We start from the raw sequence: 21,969 nt of genomic DNA on the forward strand, positions 1-21,969 counted from the left end.
CAAAGGACACCAGGAAAAGAATTGTAGACCTGCACCAGACTGGGAAGAGTGAATCTACAATAGGCAAGCAGCTTGGTGTGAAAAACTCAACTGTGGGAGCAATTATCAGAAAATGGAAGACATACAAGACCACTGATAATCTCCCTCGATCTGGGGCTCCACGCAAGATCTCATCCCGTGGGGTCAAAATGATCATGAGAACGGTGAGCAAGAATCCCAGAACCACACGGGGGGACCTGGTGAATGACCTGCAGAGAGCTGGGACCACAGTAACAAAGGTCACCATCAGTAACACACTACAACGGCAGGGAATCAAATCCTGCAGTGCCAGACGTGTTCAGCTGCTGAAGCCAGTGCATGTCCAGGCCTGTCTGAAGTTTGCCAGAGAGCACATGGATGATACAGCAGAGGATTGGGAGAATGTCATGTGGTCAGATGAAACCAAAGTAGAACTTTTTGGTATAAACTCAACTCGTCGTGTTTGGAGGAAGAACACCAAGAACACCATACCTACTGTGAAGCATGGGGGTGGGAACATCATGCTTTGGGGCTGTTTTTCTGCTAAGGGGACAGGACGACTGATCCGTGTTAAGGATAGAATGAATAGGGCCATGTATCGTGAGATTCTGAGCCAAAACCTTCTTCCATCAGTGAGAGCTTTGAAGATGAAACGTGGCTGGGTCTTTCAACACGACAATGATCCCAAACACACCACCCGGGCAACAAAGGAGTGGCTCCGTAAGAAGCATTTGAAAGTCCTGGAGTGGCCTAGCCAATCTCCAGACCTCAACCCCATAGAAAATCTGTGGAGGGAGTTGAAAGTCCGTGTTGCTCGGCGACAGCCCCAAAACATCACTGCTCTCGAGAAGATCTGCGTGGAGGAATGGGCCAAAATACCAGCTACTGTGTGTGCAAACCTGGTAAAGACCTATAGTAATCGTTTGACCTCTGTTATTGCCAACAAAGGTTATGTTACAAAGTACTGAATTGAAGTTTTGTTATTGACCAAATACTTATTTTCCACCCTGATTTACAAATAAATTCTTTAAAAATCCTGCCATGTGAATTCATGGATTGTTCTTCACATTCTGTCTCTCACAGTTGAAGTGTACCTATGCTGTAAATTACTGACCTCTGTCATCATTTTAAGTGGGAGAACTTGCACAATCGGTGGCTGACTAAATACTTTTTTGCCCCACTGTAACTGAAACTCAGCTGCTAAGTGGCGGCAGTTTTTACCTTCTTAAATCCGACAGGAAAACAAGATCTGGTCATAACAATGGGTGTGTCTTGGAAGGGCCTGGCCTCAGTTGTCCTATTGGATTCAGTCTTACAAACTGCAAATGTCGTCTAGCTTTAGGTATTGTAACATTTCGTATTAACTGTCTGGTAAACCCAAACTGACAGTGAAAGGAAGTCAGAAAACTACAAAGTAATAATGCGATAGTCTGAATCCCCACTACAGCTTCGCTCTGGGACATTCCTGTCCGTACCTGTCTGTGGTTGTAGCCCTGCAGCAGCAGGAAGTACGGGAAGTCAAACGGAGGGTGGATGGAGTACTGGGTGGTGTTGTCATCACTGCTCTCTGTCTCTTCTTTCTCCACACCCAGTCGCAGCACCTCCTTGTCGGCCTCGGCCTCCGGGTCCTCTTTGAGTGCACTCTGCTGGGCTCGGCTAGCCTCCTTCCCCATTGCAGACAGATCCATCTCACTCAGACTCCTCCAGAACCCAAGTCCATCTGCATCATCCCCACTGCTGTCCACAAACAGGGAGGCAACTCTGGAGCGGTTCCTCTGAAGTTTACGAGCCTGAGCGTTAATACCTGGATCAACAGCGAGACTGTAAGTTAACTGAACAGGAAAGTATGTATTCTAAACTAAAACTAACGCCTGCTTGATAACAGAACCAGAACCTCATCTCTGCTTTTATATTAAAGGTCATCAGAAAATAAAATGTTGTGGTTGTAAAACTAGCAGTAAATCATACTTGAGTCATCTTTGACCATGGACAGGTCTGCTCATCATTACCAGAACCCCGGTCAGATCCCAGAGTAACGATTCAGTCAAACGGATCTGATTCAAAGCCAACAGAACCAGAGGACTAAAGTAAAGTCAAGCTGCATTTGTACCAACAGCAACTCAGTCTGACGTAACACAAACAGCATTCAGCTGTTCTGGAGCCATTAAGCACAGAGGAATGTCCACAAAACCGGGCTTCACACCCGCCGCTCTTATCAGCTGTGGAAATGGGTGTTTTCTTTTGTTCAGCACAGCTCTGGCAGAACGGGCACTAAAGCCCACAGAGAGCCGCTTCCTGGTCACTGAGAGGGGGAGGAGGAGGAGATTCACAGCAGAGTCAGACTAATGTTTTTAGTTTTCAAAGTTGTAAAACATTATGACCATATGAGACACTAAACTTCCCATGAAAACACGAAACCAGAAACATGGCAGCTAGTTAGATGGACAGAGACTTCAGGTCTGGTACCTATGAACACCATCAGGTATCACAACGCCTGCTAGCTTTTAGACAGTTATACAACCACTATTAAATTTAAGTCTAAAATTCTACATTAACAAAGCTGCTCTGACAGAGATGAGAATCAAACAAGCCCAAACCAAACACAATGAGCAGAAACCAAGTTCTGGCTGCTCCTGATCCAGTTGGACAAGCTGTCCAGTAGCTTAACGCTCCACAGGGACGTGATGGGTCCCTTAAATGAATACAGATAAGAGCAGGGCCACTCGGAGCCCCTCCTGACCCTCTTCATGTCTCCTTGGTTCCAGCTGCTGATAAATGGGACAATAAAAACTGTTATTGTAGGGCAAGAGTCAGGGAGGACGGCTCCTCCTGTCCAGACTGAGACTGATTATCACCCCGGAGTAAAGATGTTAGGCTCGCTGAATCAGGATGGGATGTAAATACCTGCTGTGATCGTGTCTCTGTCCTTCTGATTCTGCTCCTTAACTGTTGCTCGCCGCTGAATCTCAAACCTTCTGGAGAAGCCCTCCTTTGGCTTCCAAAGGGACTGCAGCATGAGGGGCTTCTCGTTGTCTCCAACTACTCTGAAACACTCTCTCTTCCACTGGTTATCAGCCCCTGTCTGTCCAATCACGTCGCACAGCACATAGTCATCTGAGTCTTCTTTTTCCAGACAGTACCTGGACAACAGGAGCAGACACTCAGACACAAGGATCGCGGGGCAACAGATGGAGGACCAAATTCTTTAAGTGGGTTTGGACCATTTCAAACGTTTTAATGTCACCTAAACACACCTGCTTCTGATGAAATAACTTATGGTTTCAGTCTTGTTGAAGGCTTTTATTTGTGTTATTTCATTTGTTGTTTCCTGTTTTTAATTTCCTTCTCTCTGTTCTACAGCTTATTTCTTTTCTACCAGGTAATCACTCACACCTGCACCAGCTCAGCTGTTACATACGACTTTGTTCTGTTTGGTGTGAATGCTCTGATTGGACACAATGACGTTTGGTCTTTGCGGAAGCTGCCTGGCTTCTCATCCCCTCCAGACTCGTATAAATGAGGCTTAAATGGGACTTCCTTTGTTTGCTGCTCTGTCAGACTTTTTTTTTTACTACAAGAGGTTCGGTTAATACGTTGCTATCTGTGTTTGCATCTGATGCTTCTGCTGTTCTGCCAAAATTTCCCCAATGAAAGGACAATAAATTAATTTTCTATTCTGTTTTACTTTGGGTCCTCACCTCCCAATGCACCACCTCCACCTCTGTGGCAATTCTACACAGAGTAGTTCTATAAATGGTGCAAAACCTCCTTCAGAGTTTAAGATGTGAACGTTTCTACTAAACGTAGCTCTGTGTCTGAACTCAGGAAGAAAGGGACCATGTGTTTAAGTGATAGCTAAGGATGAGGGGTTGTTTGAGAGATGGAGGCTGGCTGTTCACAGAGCAGACTGAGATGTCTCACCTCTCTAAGGCCTCCCTCACCAGCTCCTTTGCAATGGACTGAGTGGTAGCCAGTACGCTCTTGTAGTGGGTCCCATGACAGATGTCACTACCAAAGATCTTCAGGATTCCTGGAACAGACAACCGGCTGGACAGCTCAGCCGGGTCGTCTGCAGGCGGAAGCTCTCCAGACAGGCTACTGCTACCCCTCGTCTTTCCACGGTGCCCGCTGTCCCACAGGTCGGGGCTGTGGTTGAAAACAGTGGAAAACCTATTGTGACGCCTAATTTTGCTCTTGGCCGGCTGACGAACGCCAACGCTCTCAGCAGAGCGGACAGTGCTGTCAGACTTGTTGGACCTAAGAAGACACACAAAAATCAGCTCCAGAACATGTAGAACCTTAATAATATATTCACAAATCACACTAATCTGCATTTCTTTCTAATTTTTCAACAGATTGTTTGATTGGTCAAAACAAATCATCAAATTCAAGCAACTCAACAGTTTTAAAGGAAAACAAGATAATCCAGTGAGTTCACACATCTGAGAACGTGAGAGGTGATTAAAACATAGCAGACTGGAGAGCAGTGCTAATGGAACAAAACAGTTCACTTTATTAGATTCAACAACCATGACACCGATTCTATTCAGTTAAGTTTATTTATAAAGCGCCAAATCACGACAAGATTTGTCTCAAGGCACTTCACATAATAAACATTCCAATTCAGGTCAGTTCATTAAGCCAATCAGCTAAAAGTTTCCTATTTAAGGAACCCAGCAAATTGCATTGAGTCACTGACTAGTGTCAGAGTCTTTACAGCAATCCTCATACTAAGCAAGCATGCAGCGACAGTGGGGAGGAAAACTCCCTTTTAACAAGAAGAAACCTCCAGAGAATCCTGGCTCAGTATAAGCAGCCATCCTCCACGACTCACTGGGGATCGAGAAGACAGAGCAGACACACACACACACACACACACACACGCACGCACGCACGCACGCACACACACACACACACTCACGCACATGCACACACACACACACGCACACACACACTCATGCACACGCACGCACACACACGCACACACTCACACACACACACGCACACACACCATTGTGATTTCTTTGTAAATATTATATTTAGGAAGAGATAAACTTTATTGTCTTTATCTTAGTGAATGTATAATTAAAGAATTAATACCAGAACTATTTATGTGAATAATAATTTAGGGAGACGGCGGGAACAAGGAGTAAAATAGTCTACAGTTTTAAAAACTGTTTCCAGCCCAAAACGGAAGAATTAACAGGTGTGAACGTTTTCACAGATAGTTTATCCACACATACACTGATGGTGATGAGCTACGATGTAGCCACAGCTGCCCTGGGGCGCACTGACAGAGGCGAGGCTGCCGAGCACGGGCGCCACCGGTCCCTCCGACCACCACCAGCAGGTAAGGTTGATTAGGTGTCTTGCCCAAGGACACAACAGCAGAATTCTCTGTCCGGAGCCGGGATCGAACCTGCAACCTTCTGATTACTGGACAACCCGCTCAACCTGTTGAGCTACTGCTGCCCCAGAACAAACATCTCAGCTCTAAAGCCGATCTTCATCCGCGTACGACACACGTCACGTGATCAGGAAGCAGAACATCCATGTGTTAGGACAGGGGTCAGCAACCCAAAATGTTCAAAGAAAAAAAATTGGACCAAAAAAACAAAAAACAAATCTGTCTAGAGCCGCAAGAAATTGGAAGTCTTACATGTAGGCAACACAGGTTGTAAGTGTATATTAGCCATATTAGCCTACTATCAAAATTATTAAGTTGGCTAAAAAATACATAATGAGCATTCATAAATAAATGTTTATTTTGCCTGCAGCGCATCCTTGAGAGAATGACACACCACGTGACTACTCTGATGTACAATATTTGGTGCTTTAAGTTTAACTCCCATTACAATGTTTAAAGAGCAAGTCACCCCGTACAACAAACTTACTTCACTCCCACTTCATGTTTGAAAAATGCAACAAATGCTGTTGCTTGGCAGACCGAGAGGGCAGAGCCGCTATCATATACACACACACACACAGGCTCACAATGGCATTGTGACATCATAATGTACCAGATGACATCATAGCATACCTCTTAGCCAATAGCGGTGGCAGATTTAAATTCAAATACAGTGCAGAATTTTTCCCTGACGACGGCGCAACACTGCCAGTTTTAGGCAGAATATTTGAATTTTAACCAAGATGCACTGAACTGCCAAATTATTGACTACACGTGTCTGCAGCACGATTAGACACTGCTTTATATAGTTTATCAGCAAAAAAATGTGATTTGGGGGTGACTTGCTCTTTAAGTATTATGTCTTGTTACATTGATGAAATTATAGAAATACAGTAAAGAAGTCAGTTTTTGTGTCATTTTTATTTTGAGGATTTGAATAAAATAACAGAATGGACTGTGCATAGGCTTCCTGCAATTTTAGACCTTCCCATGGAAATAGTCCTCTTCAAACCTCAATAACAATACAATCCTCTTCTCTTTTTCCCCTCATCTGGGCAACAGTGCAAAAAAACACCTGCAGTTAAAACACAGGCTGCCCATCACAGTTTACGTACCTGCATAACAGCGCTGTCTGTTCGATATCCATCACATCACATGACACATCACAGGCAATTGAGTACGATGGAGCTGAATTAATATCTTTGATTTGCTGATTGGTAATGTCACCTGCCATTTTAATGGCTCTTTCTTTCACCGTCTTTGCTGTCTTTCATTTTCTGGATAATTTCAGTTTTTTTTTTAAGTCTGAAAATAGGTGCTCTGATATTTTGATGAACGACTCCTTCATGTCACCGTCCGTGAACGGTTTTCCACGGTTTATGATCTCTCGGGTTGCAACAAAACTTGCAGCAGTAGTAGAGTTTGGAGATGTAATCCAGTTCTTAAATCTACTTTTGCGCTCTTCTAATTTCTCCAGAAGTACTGCAATTGCAGATTTCTCTCGTTCCCAACTGGGTAGTCAGCTGCAAATTTAGCAGGCCTTCCCTGGGAATGTCATTCCAAATTACTCTTTTTGTTGTTCGGCAACTTCTCATTACAAAGCAAACATGCAGGCAATCCTTCCGCATTGGCAATGAAAACAAATAATTCAGTCCATTCTTCCTTGAATTCTCTGTTCTCATCAGCTATCTTTCTCTTTTTCCCTTTGGGATCCATGGCTCTGACACACGCCAGTTTGTTTACAATAGCCACCTGCCTGGCACAGCGCCGCGCTGAAACGTGTGTCGTGGGCTATGGTGCAAATCTTTGTTGGCAGAAATGTTGAATTTTTATTTTTATTATGCACCTTTTATGGCATTGAAAAATGTTAAGAATGTTTATCCTCCTACAGAAACCATAATTAGAAAATATATCCCCTGATCCATTTTCATATATATTTGAAGAAGCTCCAGGGAGCCACTAGGGGTCGCGCTCGGGAAATATTTGGTGGTTTAACCCCCAATCCAACCCCTTAATGCTGAGTGTCAAGCAGGGAGGCATTGGGTCCCAGTTTTCAAAGTTTTTGGTATGACCCGACCAGGAATCGAACCCCTGATCTCCCAGTCTCAGGCCGGACACTCTACCACTAGGTCACTGAGAAAAGATTTACAGATTAGAGATCAAACCATTGTCAAAAATCAAAGTCATTGTTACTGAGAGTCAATAACACATTTTTTCTAACACTTTCTGTAAAATGACATGTTAATGTATGGAATTTAACATAATGTTTTCAGGATTTGGCCAAAAACTAATACAGTATAACTTCAGCATTTCTCAACATACGATGAGGACATCTGAGATGAAAAGCAGCAAATAAGCATCCTTTCCAGGAGTGATGCTTATTTGCTGAACTAGTTCATGCATTTATTACATCAAGACTGGATTACTGTAATTCATTACTCTCAGGAAGTCCACAGAATGTAGTTAAAAGTCTTCAGCTTGTCCAAAATGCTGCAGCTAGAGTTCTGATGAGAATTAGAAAGAGATATCATATCTCTCCTGTCTTAGCTTCCCTACATTGGCTACCTGTTAAATTCAGAATAGATTTTAAGATCCTTCTTCTCACATATAAAGCTCTTAATAATCAAGCTCCATCATACATCAGTAATCTGATTGTTCCATATATTCCTAACCGAGCACTTCGCTCTCAGAATGCAGGTTTACTGGTGGTTCCCAGAATATCTAAAAACAGGATGGGAGGCAGATCTTTTAGCTATCAGGCTCCTCTCCTGTGGAACCAGCTCCAGTGTTTCCCTTATATAGGCGTAGCCATGGCGGCCCACCACGGCTGGAATCCCACTGCCACGCCTACCAGATCCCAAGTTTTATTGATTTTTTTTTTTTGCGCTGTTTCCTGAAGAAGCAGCAGGAACTACTGTGTTGTTGCTTGTGATCACAGCCGGCAGGTAGCAAGGAGGAGGAGGCAGGGCAGGGTGGTTACAGCTAGGGATTGTCATGATCCACCCCGGCCTCCCTGACTGTGTCTCTCCTGCCTTGATTACCCTTATTGTTCTCACCTGTCCCTCATTACTCTGCCCATGTGTTCCTGATTGCCTTGTGTATTTATACCTCCCTCCTTGTTGCTGTCTTCGTCGGATCATTGTCATTTTGAGCATGTTCGTTTGTCCTGTCGCTCCCGTTCTACAATTAAACCATATTCTTATTTTTTCATCCATTGCCTGCCTCCTGAAACCCACCACCATACATGGTCTGCCATCTCCACCCGCAGAACATGACAGAATGATCCGACCAAACCTGGACCTGTGGTGAGCCTACCATTCTGTTTCTGGAGGGTTATTTTTCTTTTTGGTCCCTTTCAGCGGAGGAAGATTTCGGCCCGGAGTTTTTGGTTTTTCGGCGCATCCTACCGGTTCTCGGGGTGGCCGAGCCCTCTGGGAGATTCCGGCACATCCTAGCTGTTTCTGGATGGTCGGGGTCATTCTCTTCTCCTGCTTTTTCGCCCCGTCCTGTTCGTCACGGAAGCTGCTGTTCCTGGAGTACTCTGATGGAGGTAAAAACCCCTACGCACACCATCATTCTCCGGGGTGGTAGGGCTGGTCTTCCTGCTCCATGGTCTGCTTCCCTTCACCCGAGCCTGCCTGAGGATCCTGTCGAGTCACGGTATGCACCTGCTCAGAACCGTGGTCGAGTACCTGCTGCCGCTCCTGGTTCCCTCGCGTCGCTCCTGCAGTTTTCGTCCCACTTCCTGGTCCACGCCTGCAGGGTCTATGCCTGCAGGTCCTCCACGCGGCAGTTCCTGCTGGGTCCTATGCCTGCTGCTGCAGTTCCTGCTGGGTCCCACGCCTGCTGCTACAGTTTGTTTCGTGTTCCTGGTCAAGTCTTTGTGTTCCTGGTCAAGTCTTCGAGTGTGTTCCTGGTCAAGTCTTCGAGTGTGTTCCTGGTCAAGTCTTCAAGTGTGTTCCTGGTCAAGTCTTTGAGTGTGTTCCTGGTCAAGTCAAGTGTTCCAGTCAAGTCAAGTGTTCCAGTCAAGTGTTCCAGTCAAGTCAAGTGTTTGTGTTCCTGTTCCTGGTAGTCAAGTCAAGTGTTCGAGTTTCCTGGTGTCGAGTCAAGTCAAGTGTTCGAGTCTGAGTTTCCTGGTCCCAGGTGTTCGAGTCTGAGTTTCCTGGTCCCAAGTTAGGGCTGCAACTAACGATTATTTTCATAATCGATTAATCTGTTGATTATTTTTTCGATTAATCGATTAATCGGTTTGTTATTGTTTAGCTATTTAACCTATACAAGTGATGAATACATTTCAGTTAAGAAAAAGAAAAACTTAAGAGAATTGTGCAGTTGACTGCAATCTATTTTATTGCACATGACCACAGTCAGCAGTGTAAAATGAGCTAAACAGTGCAAAATATCAGTCCAGAATAATTTTTTGGCATCAAAATATAAGAGGTAAATTCCATAAAAAATAATGTAGAATCTGGAATAGAGTTTGTAAGTGGTATGCATTGCTGGGGGTGAGTGTCTTGTTCCCCATGTAGTTGTCCATCGTTGCTTGTTTTTTTCTGCATAAGAAACACAAATAAACTGAATTAAGTACACATATAAAATAAAGCAGCACACACACTACAACACTAAATCAATATTACATTATTTGAATTAATTAACAATATACAGTGATCATTTATTTTGACAAAAATGTGTTGTGAGGCGTTTTACAGCGTTAGATAGTAAAACAGCCTTTTAATAGTTAAAAAAAGGACTTTCTGAATTTCTCCTGTATTTAAAAATTGAAAGCGTACAACTATGCCGCGTTATATTCACCTGGACACAGCTCGTCTGTATATTTTTCTCCGCGGAGTTGTCCTTTTTTGAATGAGGAACACAGTTATGGGTTTGTGCCGTTTTTCTCTTAACGAGAACATTCTTATAAACAGACGTGCTAAATTTGGCAAGCGCATGATTCACAACACGGAGGAGATTCACGATTGCATCTAGTCAATCAGAAGTAGAACACCGTAAACTGACGCGGCAAAAAAAAAAAAACATGTTTAACATCCACTATAACGAACTCAGCTAACACTAAGTCCCAAATGTGATCTGCGTTAGCTTGTTTATTTTCTGTTACTTACCGGACTTTCCTCTGCTGCATCAGCCCCCATGTTTTCATCTCAAATGTTCACTTAGGGACGTCGTGCTTCCGTCGTGCCATGGTTTTTGCATATTTTGTAGGTCACCGGTCTTTTCAAGGCATCTAGTGAAGTGCTCCCATACTCGTGAGGTTTTTGTCCGGGGTTTCTCTTGTTTTGTCGCTTCTATTTTTCTTCCGTATTTGTTGTTGATCCGCCATCTCTCACAGCAAGATGCGCGTCAGTAACGTGATACGTCATGAAAACCGAGGGCACTTATTGGCTAATTTCTTCTTCTACGGCCCCACTGGTAGATCAGTGGCTCATTACTGCCACACACTGGCGGCAAATTTAACAGATTGTAACCGATGTCAGATTGTGGTAAAAAATAGACTTTATGCGGTAAAATATGATTATTAAACAACTAATCGATGACTAAAAAATTTGTTAACTATTTTAATAATCGATTATAATCGATTAAATCGATTAGTTGTTTCAGCTCTATCCCAAGTGTTTGAATTTCCTGGTCCCGAGTGTTCAAGTTTCCTGGTCCGTCCCAAGTCAAGTCTTCGAGTCCGAGTTTCCTGGTCCGAGCTCGAGAGTCCCTTCATGGTTCGGAGTTGTGCCGCCTGATCCGAGAGGCCCCTGCTCCGCGACCCTTGTCTGAGTTTGTGGAGACTTTTGTAAGTCAGAGTTGTGCCGCCTGATCCAAGAGGCCCCTGCTCCGCATCCCTGGACTGAGTACATGGAGTCTTTGTAAGTCGGAGTTGTGCCGCCTGATCCCAGAGGCCCCTGCTCCGCAGCCCCGGACTGAGTCCTTTGTTCCCTGGTCACGTCTTCTGTGTTCCCTGGTCATGTGTACCCGAGTCTAGTCTTCGTTCGTTCCTGAGTCTCCTGTGCTGTGTGCCTTGTGGGCGTCTGGTATCCGCCCCTTAAAGGGGGGGGGGGGGGGGGGGTACTGTCATGATCCACCCTGGCCTCCCTGACTGTGTCTCTCCTGCCTTGATTACCCTTATTGTTCTCACCTGTCCCTCATTACTCTGCCCATGTGTTCCTGATTCCCTTGTGTATTTATACCTCCCTCCTTGTTGCTGTCTTCGTTGGATCATTGTCGTTTTGTGCATGTTCGTTTGTCCTGTCGCTCCCGTTCTACAATTAAACAATATTTTTATTTTTTCATCCGTTGCCTGCTCTTCTGCCTCCTGAAACCCACCACCACACAGGGATGAGCGTACGGATAAAGCATTTTTGACTAATACGAGCATGAATCTGTAATCGTGCTGAAGGAAAATCCTCATTGGGTAACTGACTGTCTTCACGCTCTTTGATTGGCCAGTCACATAGAGCGCCCGCCCCTCCCTACACACAAACCTCTGCAGCCGCAAGCTCAGTCAGCTCGGCCGGCACAGGCATCCACGCACACACACAGACAAGCCGGGCGTACACTGTGCGACTTTTTCACTTTTTTGAGCCGATTTTCCACTCGTGCGAGAATCCACAAGATCGGGGCAAGTTTTGCGCTGAGCGTCGTGTAGTGTACAGGGGGTTACGAGAGGCGATTAACACCACGTGACCAGCTACCGATCAGCAGTCGTGAGTTCACACGGACTTCTGGAGTGTTGGATATTTTGCTCGTTCCTCGTGAAGGTTGAAGCAGCGCTGCGACCCAAAAAATACCAGAACCGCGCATGCGCAATCATGCATCAACACCACTCACCCGCTATTTCCCTAATAACACACGTTCGTTTTTATTTCTACATGTTTTTTTTACTCACAAGGATTGTCAAGAAAGCGTGTTTATCGTGTTCATGTCAAATTAAACTGATCACAAAACACAGATTTACTTTCTTTATTTCGTTTTCCTCATCCAACCCCCATAAATCCCTGCGTGTCCTCCTGCAGCGCTCCTGAAGGACAACAGGCAAAATAAGACAAAAAAGTCTGATGTGTTGAGTAAAAACTGCTATTTTTAGCATATTTTTAGGTCCGACGTGTTGCTACCAGACGTACAGTGTGAGCACATGACTCGTGAGATCTGCCCTGCGAGGAAGTCGTACAGTTTGAGCTGAAGCTGAGTGTTACAAGTGAAAAAGTCGCACAGTGTCCGCCCAGCTTAAGCCAGGCATACACTGTGCGACTTTTTCACTTTTTTGAGCCGACTTTCCACTCGTGCAAGAATCCACGAGATCGGGGCGCATTTTGCGCTGAGCGTCATGTAGTGTACAGGGGGTTGCGAGAGGCGATTAACACCATGTGACCAGCTACTGATCAGCAATCGTGAGCTCGCCCAAACTTCTGGCGTGTTTGAAATTTTGCTCGTCCTTCGTGAGGGTATCGCATCGTTGAAGCGGCGCTGCGAGCAGCTGCGACCCAAAAAGTATCAGAACCGCTCACGGCACATGCGCAATCCTGCATCAACACCGCTTGCTTGCTATTTCCCTAATAACACACGCTGTTCGTTTTTGTTTCTACACATTTTTTTTTACTCACAAGGATTGTCAAGAAAGCGTGTTTGTCGTGTTCATGTCAAATTAAACTGACCACAAAACACAGATTTACTTTCTTTATTTCGTTTTCCTCATCCAACCCCATAAATCCCTGTGTGCCCTCCTGCAGCACTCCCGAAGGACAACAGGCAAAACAAGACAAAAAAGTCTGACGTGTTGAGTAAAAACGTCTACATGTAGCATATTTTTAGGTCCGACGTGTTGCTACCAGACCTACAGTGTGAGCAGTCAGGTCGCATCCGAGAACTGGATCGTACAGTGTGAGCACATGACTCGTGAGATCTGCCCTGCGAGGAAGTCGTACAGTTTGAGCTGAAGCTGTGTTACGAGTGAAAAAGTCGCACAGTGTCCGCCCGGCTTTATTATAATGTTCACTGTAATGCATCTTGATGTTCTTAACAAATAAATTAAATCACATATATTGGTCAATAATGCCAAATATGTAAATTTGTGTTTCAGTCATTTTTATACTGGCTTTAAAATACTTCATGAAGTCTACTAAGCAGGGGTGTAGAACGTTTTTGATAGGGCCAGCCCAGTAAAGATCTTGGACCAAAATAAAGGGTGCAGAAAGTCAAAAAAAGGGGGGCAAAAAGAGATGTTTTTCCAGACGCCAAGAAAAATTAAATACCAAATCCCCCCTGCAAAGTGTGTCACTGAGAGTTTAAAACAGAAAATATTATTGTGCAAATATTGGTGTATATTGTGCAAATTAAAGTGGAGTGCATCAAACACAACAATGTTAACATGAAGGTGAGACGTGTCATAATTCCCACCCACCCCCTTCCCCCACCACCGTTGAAACAATTCCTAGGGGAAACACTGAGCTCCCAGCTTTAGTCCGTCAGGCAGACACCTTGTCTACTTTTAAGACTAGGCTTAAAACATTTTTATTTGATAGGGCCTATAGTTAAAATCTGATGTTAGCCTAAATCTGGACAAGTGGGGGAGTAGAGGGAGGTGGAGTGTACAGTCCAATTTGCAGAAAAATTGAGCGTTTGTGGAAGAAAACTCATCTCCACGTCCATCTGCTGCACCTAAAGGATCTTACCTGGATGTTGTATGTCTTATATATTAATATATTATATATTTTGCTCGCCGTATGGTTAGTTCTCGTTTTCTTAATGAGAGCACAGCTAGCAATTTTTCTGCTGCTTTTGATCCACCGTGTTCTTTTGATAACAACCCAGATTCCTTAACATCTCAGTTCAACGAGCACTGCCTCTCCATTCTGGACAACATCTGTCCTGTCAGAACCAGATCAGTTCCTGCAGTGAACCCTACTCCCTGGTTTAATGACAGCCTTCGCAGCCTGAAGCGCCAATGCAGAAAAATTGAGCGTTTGTGGAAGAAAACCCATCTCCACGTCCATCTGCTGCACCTAAAGGATCTTCTGACATCCTTTAACTCTGCAGTCAGAGACGCTAGGGTTTCCTAATTCTCCAACCTGGTGTCCCAGAGCAAAGGGAACCCCAAGGTGCTGTTTAACACCATCAGCAGCATCGTCTCTCCTGCCTCTCCTACAGCCTCCATCCACTCTGTTGCAGACTGTGAGAACTTTCTGTCTTTCTTTGTGGACAAAGTCAATAAGGTTAGATCTAGCATCTCTCCTTCAGCCTTATCGCTGCCTCTCCTGACTCCAACCAGGCGCATCATCCTAGATAGCTTTGCTCCTGTTTCTTTGCCTGAGTTAACCAAACTAGTTAACTCTATGAAGACCTCTGCATGCCCCCTCCACATCTTACCCTCATCTTTGTTTAAAAGTGCTTTTCAGTCCATCGGTCCCAGCGTGCTCTCTATAATTAATGCTTCTCTGGTCTCTGGTCAGGTCCCTGCTTACTTTAAGAACGCTGTAATCCACCCGCTTCTTAAAAAACCGAGTCTCGACCCCTCTCTCCATAGCAGCTTCAGACCCATCTCTAAACTTCCGTTCATCTCCAAGATCTTGGAAAAGGTTGTGGCTAAACAACTCACAGCTGTTCTTGATGAACATAACATCTATGATAGCTTCCAGACAGGTTTTTGTAGAGCTCATTCTACTGAAACAGCTCTTCTTAGGGTCTCTATGACCTTCTGACTCACAGTGATGCAGGGGACTGTTCTGTTCTGGTCCTGCTGGACCTGACTGCAGCCTTTGACACTGTTGACCATCACCTGCTACTGGAGAGGCTGAAAGACTGGGTAGGCCTATCAGGATCTGCTCTGGAGTGGTTCTCCTCTTATCTCTCTGAGCGCTCCTTTTCCGTGGCCGTCTCCAAGTTTAGGTCCTCCACCACCTCCCTTACCCATGGTGTCCCACAAGGTTCTGTGCTGGGGCCTCTGCTCTTCCTCCTCTATCTGCTTCCTCTTCAGCACATCCTGAGCTCCTTCAAAGGAATCTCCTACCATCTTTATGCAGATGACATCCAACTGTACATCTCCTTTAAGCCCCATGAGATGTCTAAGCTTCAGCTGTTACACACCTGCTTAGACTCTATCAAAACCTGGATGGTGGGAGCTTTCTTCAGCTGAATGAAGATAAGACTGAGATCCTCATCTGTGCCCCAGACAAGCTGGTTCCCAAAGTCAGAGACTCTCTTGGTCAGCTTGCCTCTCACAACAAACCTTCCGTCAGGAATCTTGGCGTGACCTTTGACCCAGCTCTCACCCTGGATTCTCATGTCAGTTCTCTTGTTCGCTCTTCCTTCTTCCATCTCAGGAACATTGCTAAGCTGAGTCCCATTCTGTCCCGCTCTGAACTTGAGACAGTTCTCCACACCTTCATCTCCTCACGCTTAAGCCTGATTTATGCTTCTCCGTCTGCGTCAGTGCGGAGACATGCAACGCCATTATTCGTCCTTGCGTACGGCACGCACGTACGTACGGAGTCGAGCCCACTTTTTTAAACATCCGTCAAACGAGACGGATTACGCAAGCTTGTGATTGGTCAGGACACCGCTGTTGTTTACAGCGCCGCCATTGCAAAGAGAGCCGAGGATAACAAGCGGCAGACACGGAGAAGCTTGAAGAATATCTCGCGAAAAAACTCTAAAAATATGAACGTTTAATTCTCCCGTGACTGGAGGAGTGAAAAGATGCGCAGCAAGCGTCTTATTTGTGGACGGAAATGACAGGAAACGTGGGTTTAGAGGTGGGGAGCGCATGAAGCGGTGGGAGAATGAGAGACAAATATGTCCGTGTTAAAAGTCTCTTATATACACAAAAACACAATATAAACACACGATCTTGGACCGATACATGACAGGATGCCACAGAACAGCGCTACGCCCTCTGTTGTCCTGCCGGGCAATTGCTTTGCAACACTCTCCAGGAGACGGAGAAGTAAAAGAGCAAAACGCTTCCGTCAATCCGTGCGTGTCTGTCCCTTGCGGAGCTGACGGAGAAGCATAAACCAGGCTTAAGACTACTGTAACTCTCTTTTCACGTGTCTGAGCAGAACCTCCCTGAACCGTCTACAGGTGGTTCAGAATGCCTGTGCTCGGCTTCTGACCAAGTCCTCCAAATACACCCACATCACCCCGTTTCTCCTCCAGCTTCACTGGCTGCCAGTCACCTTCAGGGTTAATTTCAAGATCCTGGTTCTGGTCTATAGGGCCTTACATGGACAAGCACCATCTTACATTGGTGATCTTCTTAGTCCCTACACCCCCAGCAGGTCCCTGAGGTCCAGTGATCAAAGCCTACTGGTTGTGCAGCACCAGGCTAAAGACCAAAGGTGACAGATCATCTGCTGCTGTGGCCCCCAGACTCTGGACCTCTCTCCCCCTGAGCCTGAGATCAGTGGACTCAGTGGTCTCCTTAAAAAGCAGCTGAAGACTCACCTGTTCAAGCTGGCTTTTGTATGACCTTCTTCACCACTCTCTTTATTCTGCTCTCCCCACCTATTCCACCTTCCTCAGGATCCACTGATTTTCCCTTTTTCCTGTTCACTCTCTCTCTTTCTTAACATTTTTTCTTTTTAATCACAATTGTCTATTTTTGCTCATTTTAAATATATTTTTAAACATTTTCTAAATGCTTTTTTTATATTTTTACATTTTTTGTTTTTGTGTAGCGCCTCGTGATTTTTATCTTGAGAGGCGCTATAGAAATGATATTTTCTTCTTCTTCTTCTGTCGGTAAAGACGGCTCTCTCTTGCCCTGCCTCCAACATGCCTCCATCTAAAAGGCTAGGTTATTCAGAGTTATCTCTGTAGTTATGCTGCTATAGGCTTAAGCCGGGCGGACACTGTGCGACTTTTTCATTCATAGCACTCAGCTTCAGCTCAAACTGTACGACTTCCTCGCAGGGCAGATCTCACGAGCCAGGCGCTCACACTGTAGGTCTGGTAGCAACATGTCGGCCCTAAAAATATGCTAAAAATAGCAGTTTTTACTCAACACGTCAGACTTTTTTGTCCTGTCTTGCCTGTTGTCCTTCGGGAGTGCTGCAGGAGGACACACAGGGATTTATGGGGGTTGGATGAGGAAAATGAAATAAAGTAAATCTGTGTTTTGTGGTCAGTTTAATTTGACATGAACAAGACAAACACGCTTTCTTGACAATCCTTGTGAGTAATAAAACGTGTAGAAATTAAAACGAACAGCGTGTGTTATTAGGGAAATAGCGAGCGGGCGGTGTTGATGCAGGATTGCGCATGCGTCGTGAGCGGTTCTGATACTTTTTGGGTCGCAGCTGCTCGCAGCGCCGCTTCAACAGTGCGATACCCTCACGAGGGACGAGCAAAATATTAAACACGCCAGAAGTCTGAGCGAGCTCAAAATTGCTGATCGGTAGCTGGTCACGTGGTGTTAATCGCCTCTCGTAACCCCCGTATACTACACGACATTTCGGCGCAAAACTCGCCCCGATCTTGTGGATTCTCGCACGAGTGGAAAATCGGCTCAAAAAAGTGAAAAAGTTGCACAGTGTACACCCGGCTTTAGAGTGCTGGAGGATTCACTGACCACTTTTCACACTCTACAACTTTCTTCTAGCCTGGCAAGCCAGACTAAATAAATGTTTTATTTAGTCTGGCCACGCTCCATGGACGGCTCTCGGTTGTGGGGTGGGATCTACCGTTGTCTTTCAAATGATCTCCACATTCCACTGGACAATGAATGTGACATACTCTTGCTTCATTCTGTTGCATCATCCCACCCACCAGGCATATAGAGAGCCCTGATTGGCCCACAAAGCGGATAAAGCTCTGTGATTTGTTCACTAAGCAGATAGAGCACTATGATTGGCCCACCATTATGGACCAATCACAGCTCTTTATGTGTTTGAAACCCCTCTAGAGAACTGTGATTGGCCAGCCAGAATGCTGTTGGGGCTGCAGAAGTTCCAGTGGAGCATTCCTACAAACTTTGCAAAGCAAGAATTTGGTCTAGTTCACCAGGCTAACTTTCTTCTACAGTCTGCTCTTTAACTGTATTATTTTCTGCAATTTCAGCTGTTAACTTTATTTTCTCTCTAAGTGTTTTTCTCCCCAGAAGAAGCTACAACGATGTTCTGCTGAGCTGTGGTGGCCTCATGGAGGGAGCCATCGTCTAGCACACTGCTGCTAACCACTTAAACATTCTCCCTCTCCTGATAATAACTTTTTGCTTTCCTTGACGTTGGATGTGCTACTACTAGTTTACCTGTTTAATTATAGATTCACTAGGATAAATACAATAAAGTTTATCTTTCACCAAATAGAATATTTACTATGTAATCACAATATAACTATACACATTACTTGTCTTTGTGTGTGTGTGTGTGTGTGTGTGTGTGTGTGTGTGTGTGTGTGTGTGTGTGTGTGTGTGCTCTGTCTTCTTGATCCCCAGTGAGTTGTGGTGGATGGCTGCTTAGCTGCTTAAACTTTTTTCTGATTGGCTTAATGAACTGACCTGGACTGGAATGTTTACCGTGTGAAGGTCCTTGAGACGACTCTTGTCGTGATTTCGCGCTTTATGAATAAACTTGAATTGAAAAAAAAACTTGAATCCATTCAAATGAAGATGGGCTTTAACTAAATAACTGTGAGTCTTTCTATACCTTTATAACAACTATTTTAATGATTACATTTAGGGCTGGGACAATAACCAATAAATCAATTAATCAATGAAAATTTACTCAATTTTTCCAGCCTCAATATATCGAAGTTAAGACATGTACAACTCTATTATTATTATTATTATTATTTATTATCATTATGGTTACAGTTTTGGTTGACACTGGATAGGCCATTTTATTTATTGTTTTGAAGAGACAAGATCTATTTTATTGTTTTGTTGCAATATTTTCTAACATAGAGTGAAAGTCCTTTTTCATTTATTTATTTGTTTGTTTTATTTATTTATTTAGAAGTTCTGGGTCTGGGCATTCCAATGTTGAATAAAGGTTTAATTGACACATTTTAAAGGGTGTTCTTGCATAATTATGAGATTAACATTACATAAGTGGTTCTTTTGGTCTCAGTAATGTCCACAATAATATCGTTTATTGTCAATAATTTGTTGGACAATATATCGTCCAGCAAAATTTGTTATCGTCCCAGGCCTTGTTTAATTATTATCTGACTGTCCTCACCAGTGTTTGATGATTCGGATTGGAGCCCTGACCCTGGGATTGGGAACCATTGTTTTTGGATGTTGTTGAACTTTCAAACAAAGAATTTTAAAGAAATAAACAATAAAGACATATTTATTAGTACATTGTAGGATGTTTAGTACAAATTATCAGGAAACTGATAAATAAATCATTTTAATACAAATTTTGACTGTCTAAAAGCTGTCATGGTGTGAAAATAGATGACAAATAATCACCATGTGACCGCCTCCATCAGCGGTAAAGTGGTCGAAACTATTCTGACAAGTGAATGAGCTAAAGAGGAGCCTGAGCGGACTTACTGCACGGATCCATTGCTGTGTTTCCTCCCCAGCATGGCCAGGCGCCTCTTCGGAGAACGGATAAGCAAACCCACCGGGAAGCTCAGGGTTTGTTTAGTTACGGGGCTGCTTCTCTCCTCCGAGATCATGTTTGCGTTTAGCCTTCACATAAACACCACGAAACCACCGGGGCCGCCGATGTGGACAGGAGATAGCAGCATTCTGTCTCCGCAGCCTCCCCGTTAGCTGATGGGAGCTGAGAAAGTTTCAGGACAAGACCACCAGAAGATCTCCTTCCTCCAAAACTCCGGTTCTGCCCCGTGGCTCGGAATGTGGGACCGTTATTTCAGCGGTTCTTAAGCGTGAGCTTAAAAAGAACTCTAAACTATCGAATTCATTCGAAATAAAATTTGAATTTCCTCGGGCTAAAAAGCCTAACTGGTTCAGACGGAGGAAAGCGGGAAACTCAGAAGACTCGCCGGTCCGTCTCAGAGCTGGAGAGGCGATGAAGGTCCAGTCCGGGTCCGGTCCATGGAAAGTCCGTTAGGTCCGTTAGAGCGGAGCAAACTGAATGAATCAACCTGCAGCTGAGCGCGAGCCGTTTCAGTGACGTAACCCCGTGAGGAGGCGTGGCCAAGAGTTGGACCATTTCTGCTCTGACTGGAGCCGAACCACGCAGACCTGAACCTATGGCCAGAACTCTAAGAACCAAATCAGTGTCGTTTCTCACCAAAAACAGCGACAAACTACATGAACCTCAAATAAACAAGCATTTTTATCTCCTGTTGTCATCATTTTATAATAAGATCATTCCTATGGCGTTTCATTTTGACCCTAAATTAATCAAAACCATAAATAAATATATTTTATTGGTTAATTGTCCAGCTTTTACTATAGTAGGCTATGCTAACTGTTGTAATATTCAATTAAGCAAATATAAAAGTACACCAAGACAGAGTTTGGACATCTTTTTGTTTAGTACATGATACTAGATGATGACGTTTTTGGAGTACTACTACTAACAGTAATCACTGGACCTCCAGCTGTTAGTTGACTGTGCGCTGACAGCTTCACCTAGTGGCGAAAAACTGTATCACAGCTTTATTAAACAAAGGTCAAAAAGGTCTTTATTGTTAATGTTTAAAGAAAAAATTGGACTTCTGCATTTTTTATTGTAAGGAGAAATTTTATGCATGAATTACTGCATAGATTGAATAATTCTGTTGATGAGATGATAAAGGTTTTGTTTGTAGTGAAACTAGATACATGTTTTTGTTTTAGGAATGGAATATATGCTTCGTGTATTTTAAACATTGTCTGTTGCCTTTATGAATTTAAACTTTGAAATATTTTATTATGCTTTAATTAGTTTCATTTTTAAATTTTATGCATTTTATCTTATTTTATACTGGACCAGTGTGTTTAAACCCTATAATAATAATAATAACAATAATAATAATAAATACATAATAATAATAATTATTATTATTAATGCTAATAATGATCGGATTTTCCTAAAAAAATAAGCCATCATTGCATCTCCTGAGTGTCTAATCATGTCAAAAACAATCAAACCCAAGCCAAATATGTAAAACTTGCCAGATAACTTTGAGTATCTTAGGAACGTAATGATGTTGATGATGCTGTGATATGTCCACCTCACATGCTGCAAGTCCTCCTGATCTGCATGTTGCAGCTAGCCACACGGTGCATCACAGGTATTGTCCTGTTTTAAACATGGACTCAACACAGAAAGCAAACTTCTAAACATCCTGTGTGCAGAACAGCAAATAAGTAAAGTAAATGAAATAAACCATGTGAAATATAATTTTATACAAAAACCAAAAACTCAGAAGTTTTTCTAAAACTTAAATGTTATTTGACTTAACTTTACTTTTTGAGTCAGTTTTAATGGTAACTTAATTTAACTTCTTAAAGCACATGTTTTTTAAATTAAAAATGTTAGATTATGCCGTTCAAGATAAAAGCAAAAGGAGCTTCACACCAAAACAGCATGAAAGACACGTCTGTTAGGGAAAAACAAAAATAAAAATTTTCAAACAGA

The 21,969-nt window shown here is 43.7% G+C and overlaps 1 protein-coding gene across 4 annotated transcripts in view; it reads right to left on the reverse strand.

Moving 5' to 3' along the window:
• radil2a (Ras association and DIL domains 2a) overlaps positions 1-20,495 on the reverse strand; it is a 57,242-nt gene extending 36,747 nt beyond the window's left edge. For 3 of the 4 annotated variants that reach the window (XM_015974354.3, XM_070551523.1, XM_070551522.1), the window contains exons 1-4: positions 19,926-20,494; positions 3,940-4,275; positions 2,923-3,158; positions 1,494-1,822 (exon numbers count right to left, since the gene is read on the reverse strand). In XM_015974354.3, coding sequence (XP_015829840.1) covers positions 1,494-1,822; positions 2,923-3,158; positions 3,940-4,275; positions 19,926-20,053 — 1,029 coding nt within the window. In that variant the 5' untranslated portion in view covers positions 20,054-20,494. Of the gene's footprint in view, positions 1-1,493; positions 1,823-2,922; positions 3,159-3,939; positions 4,276-19,925 lie in introns of all 4 variants that reach the window. The other variant, XM_070551525.1, reaches the window with a different exon arrangement.
• Between the last annotated feature and the right edge of the window lie 1,474 nt (positions 20,496-21,969).

This window comes from Nothobranchius furzeri, chromosome 5, assembly GCF_043380555.1.
Source record: "Nothobranchius furzeri strain GRZ-AD chromosome 5, NfurGRZ-RIMD1, whole genome shotgun sequence".
Lineage (NCBI taxonomy): Eukaryota > Metazoa > Chordata > Actinopteri > Cyprinodontiformes > Nothobranchiidae > Nothobranchius > Nothobranchius furzeri.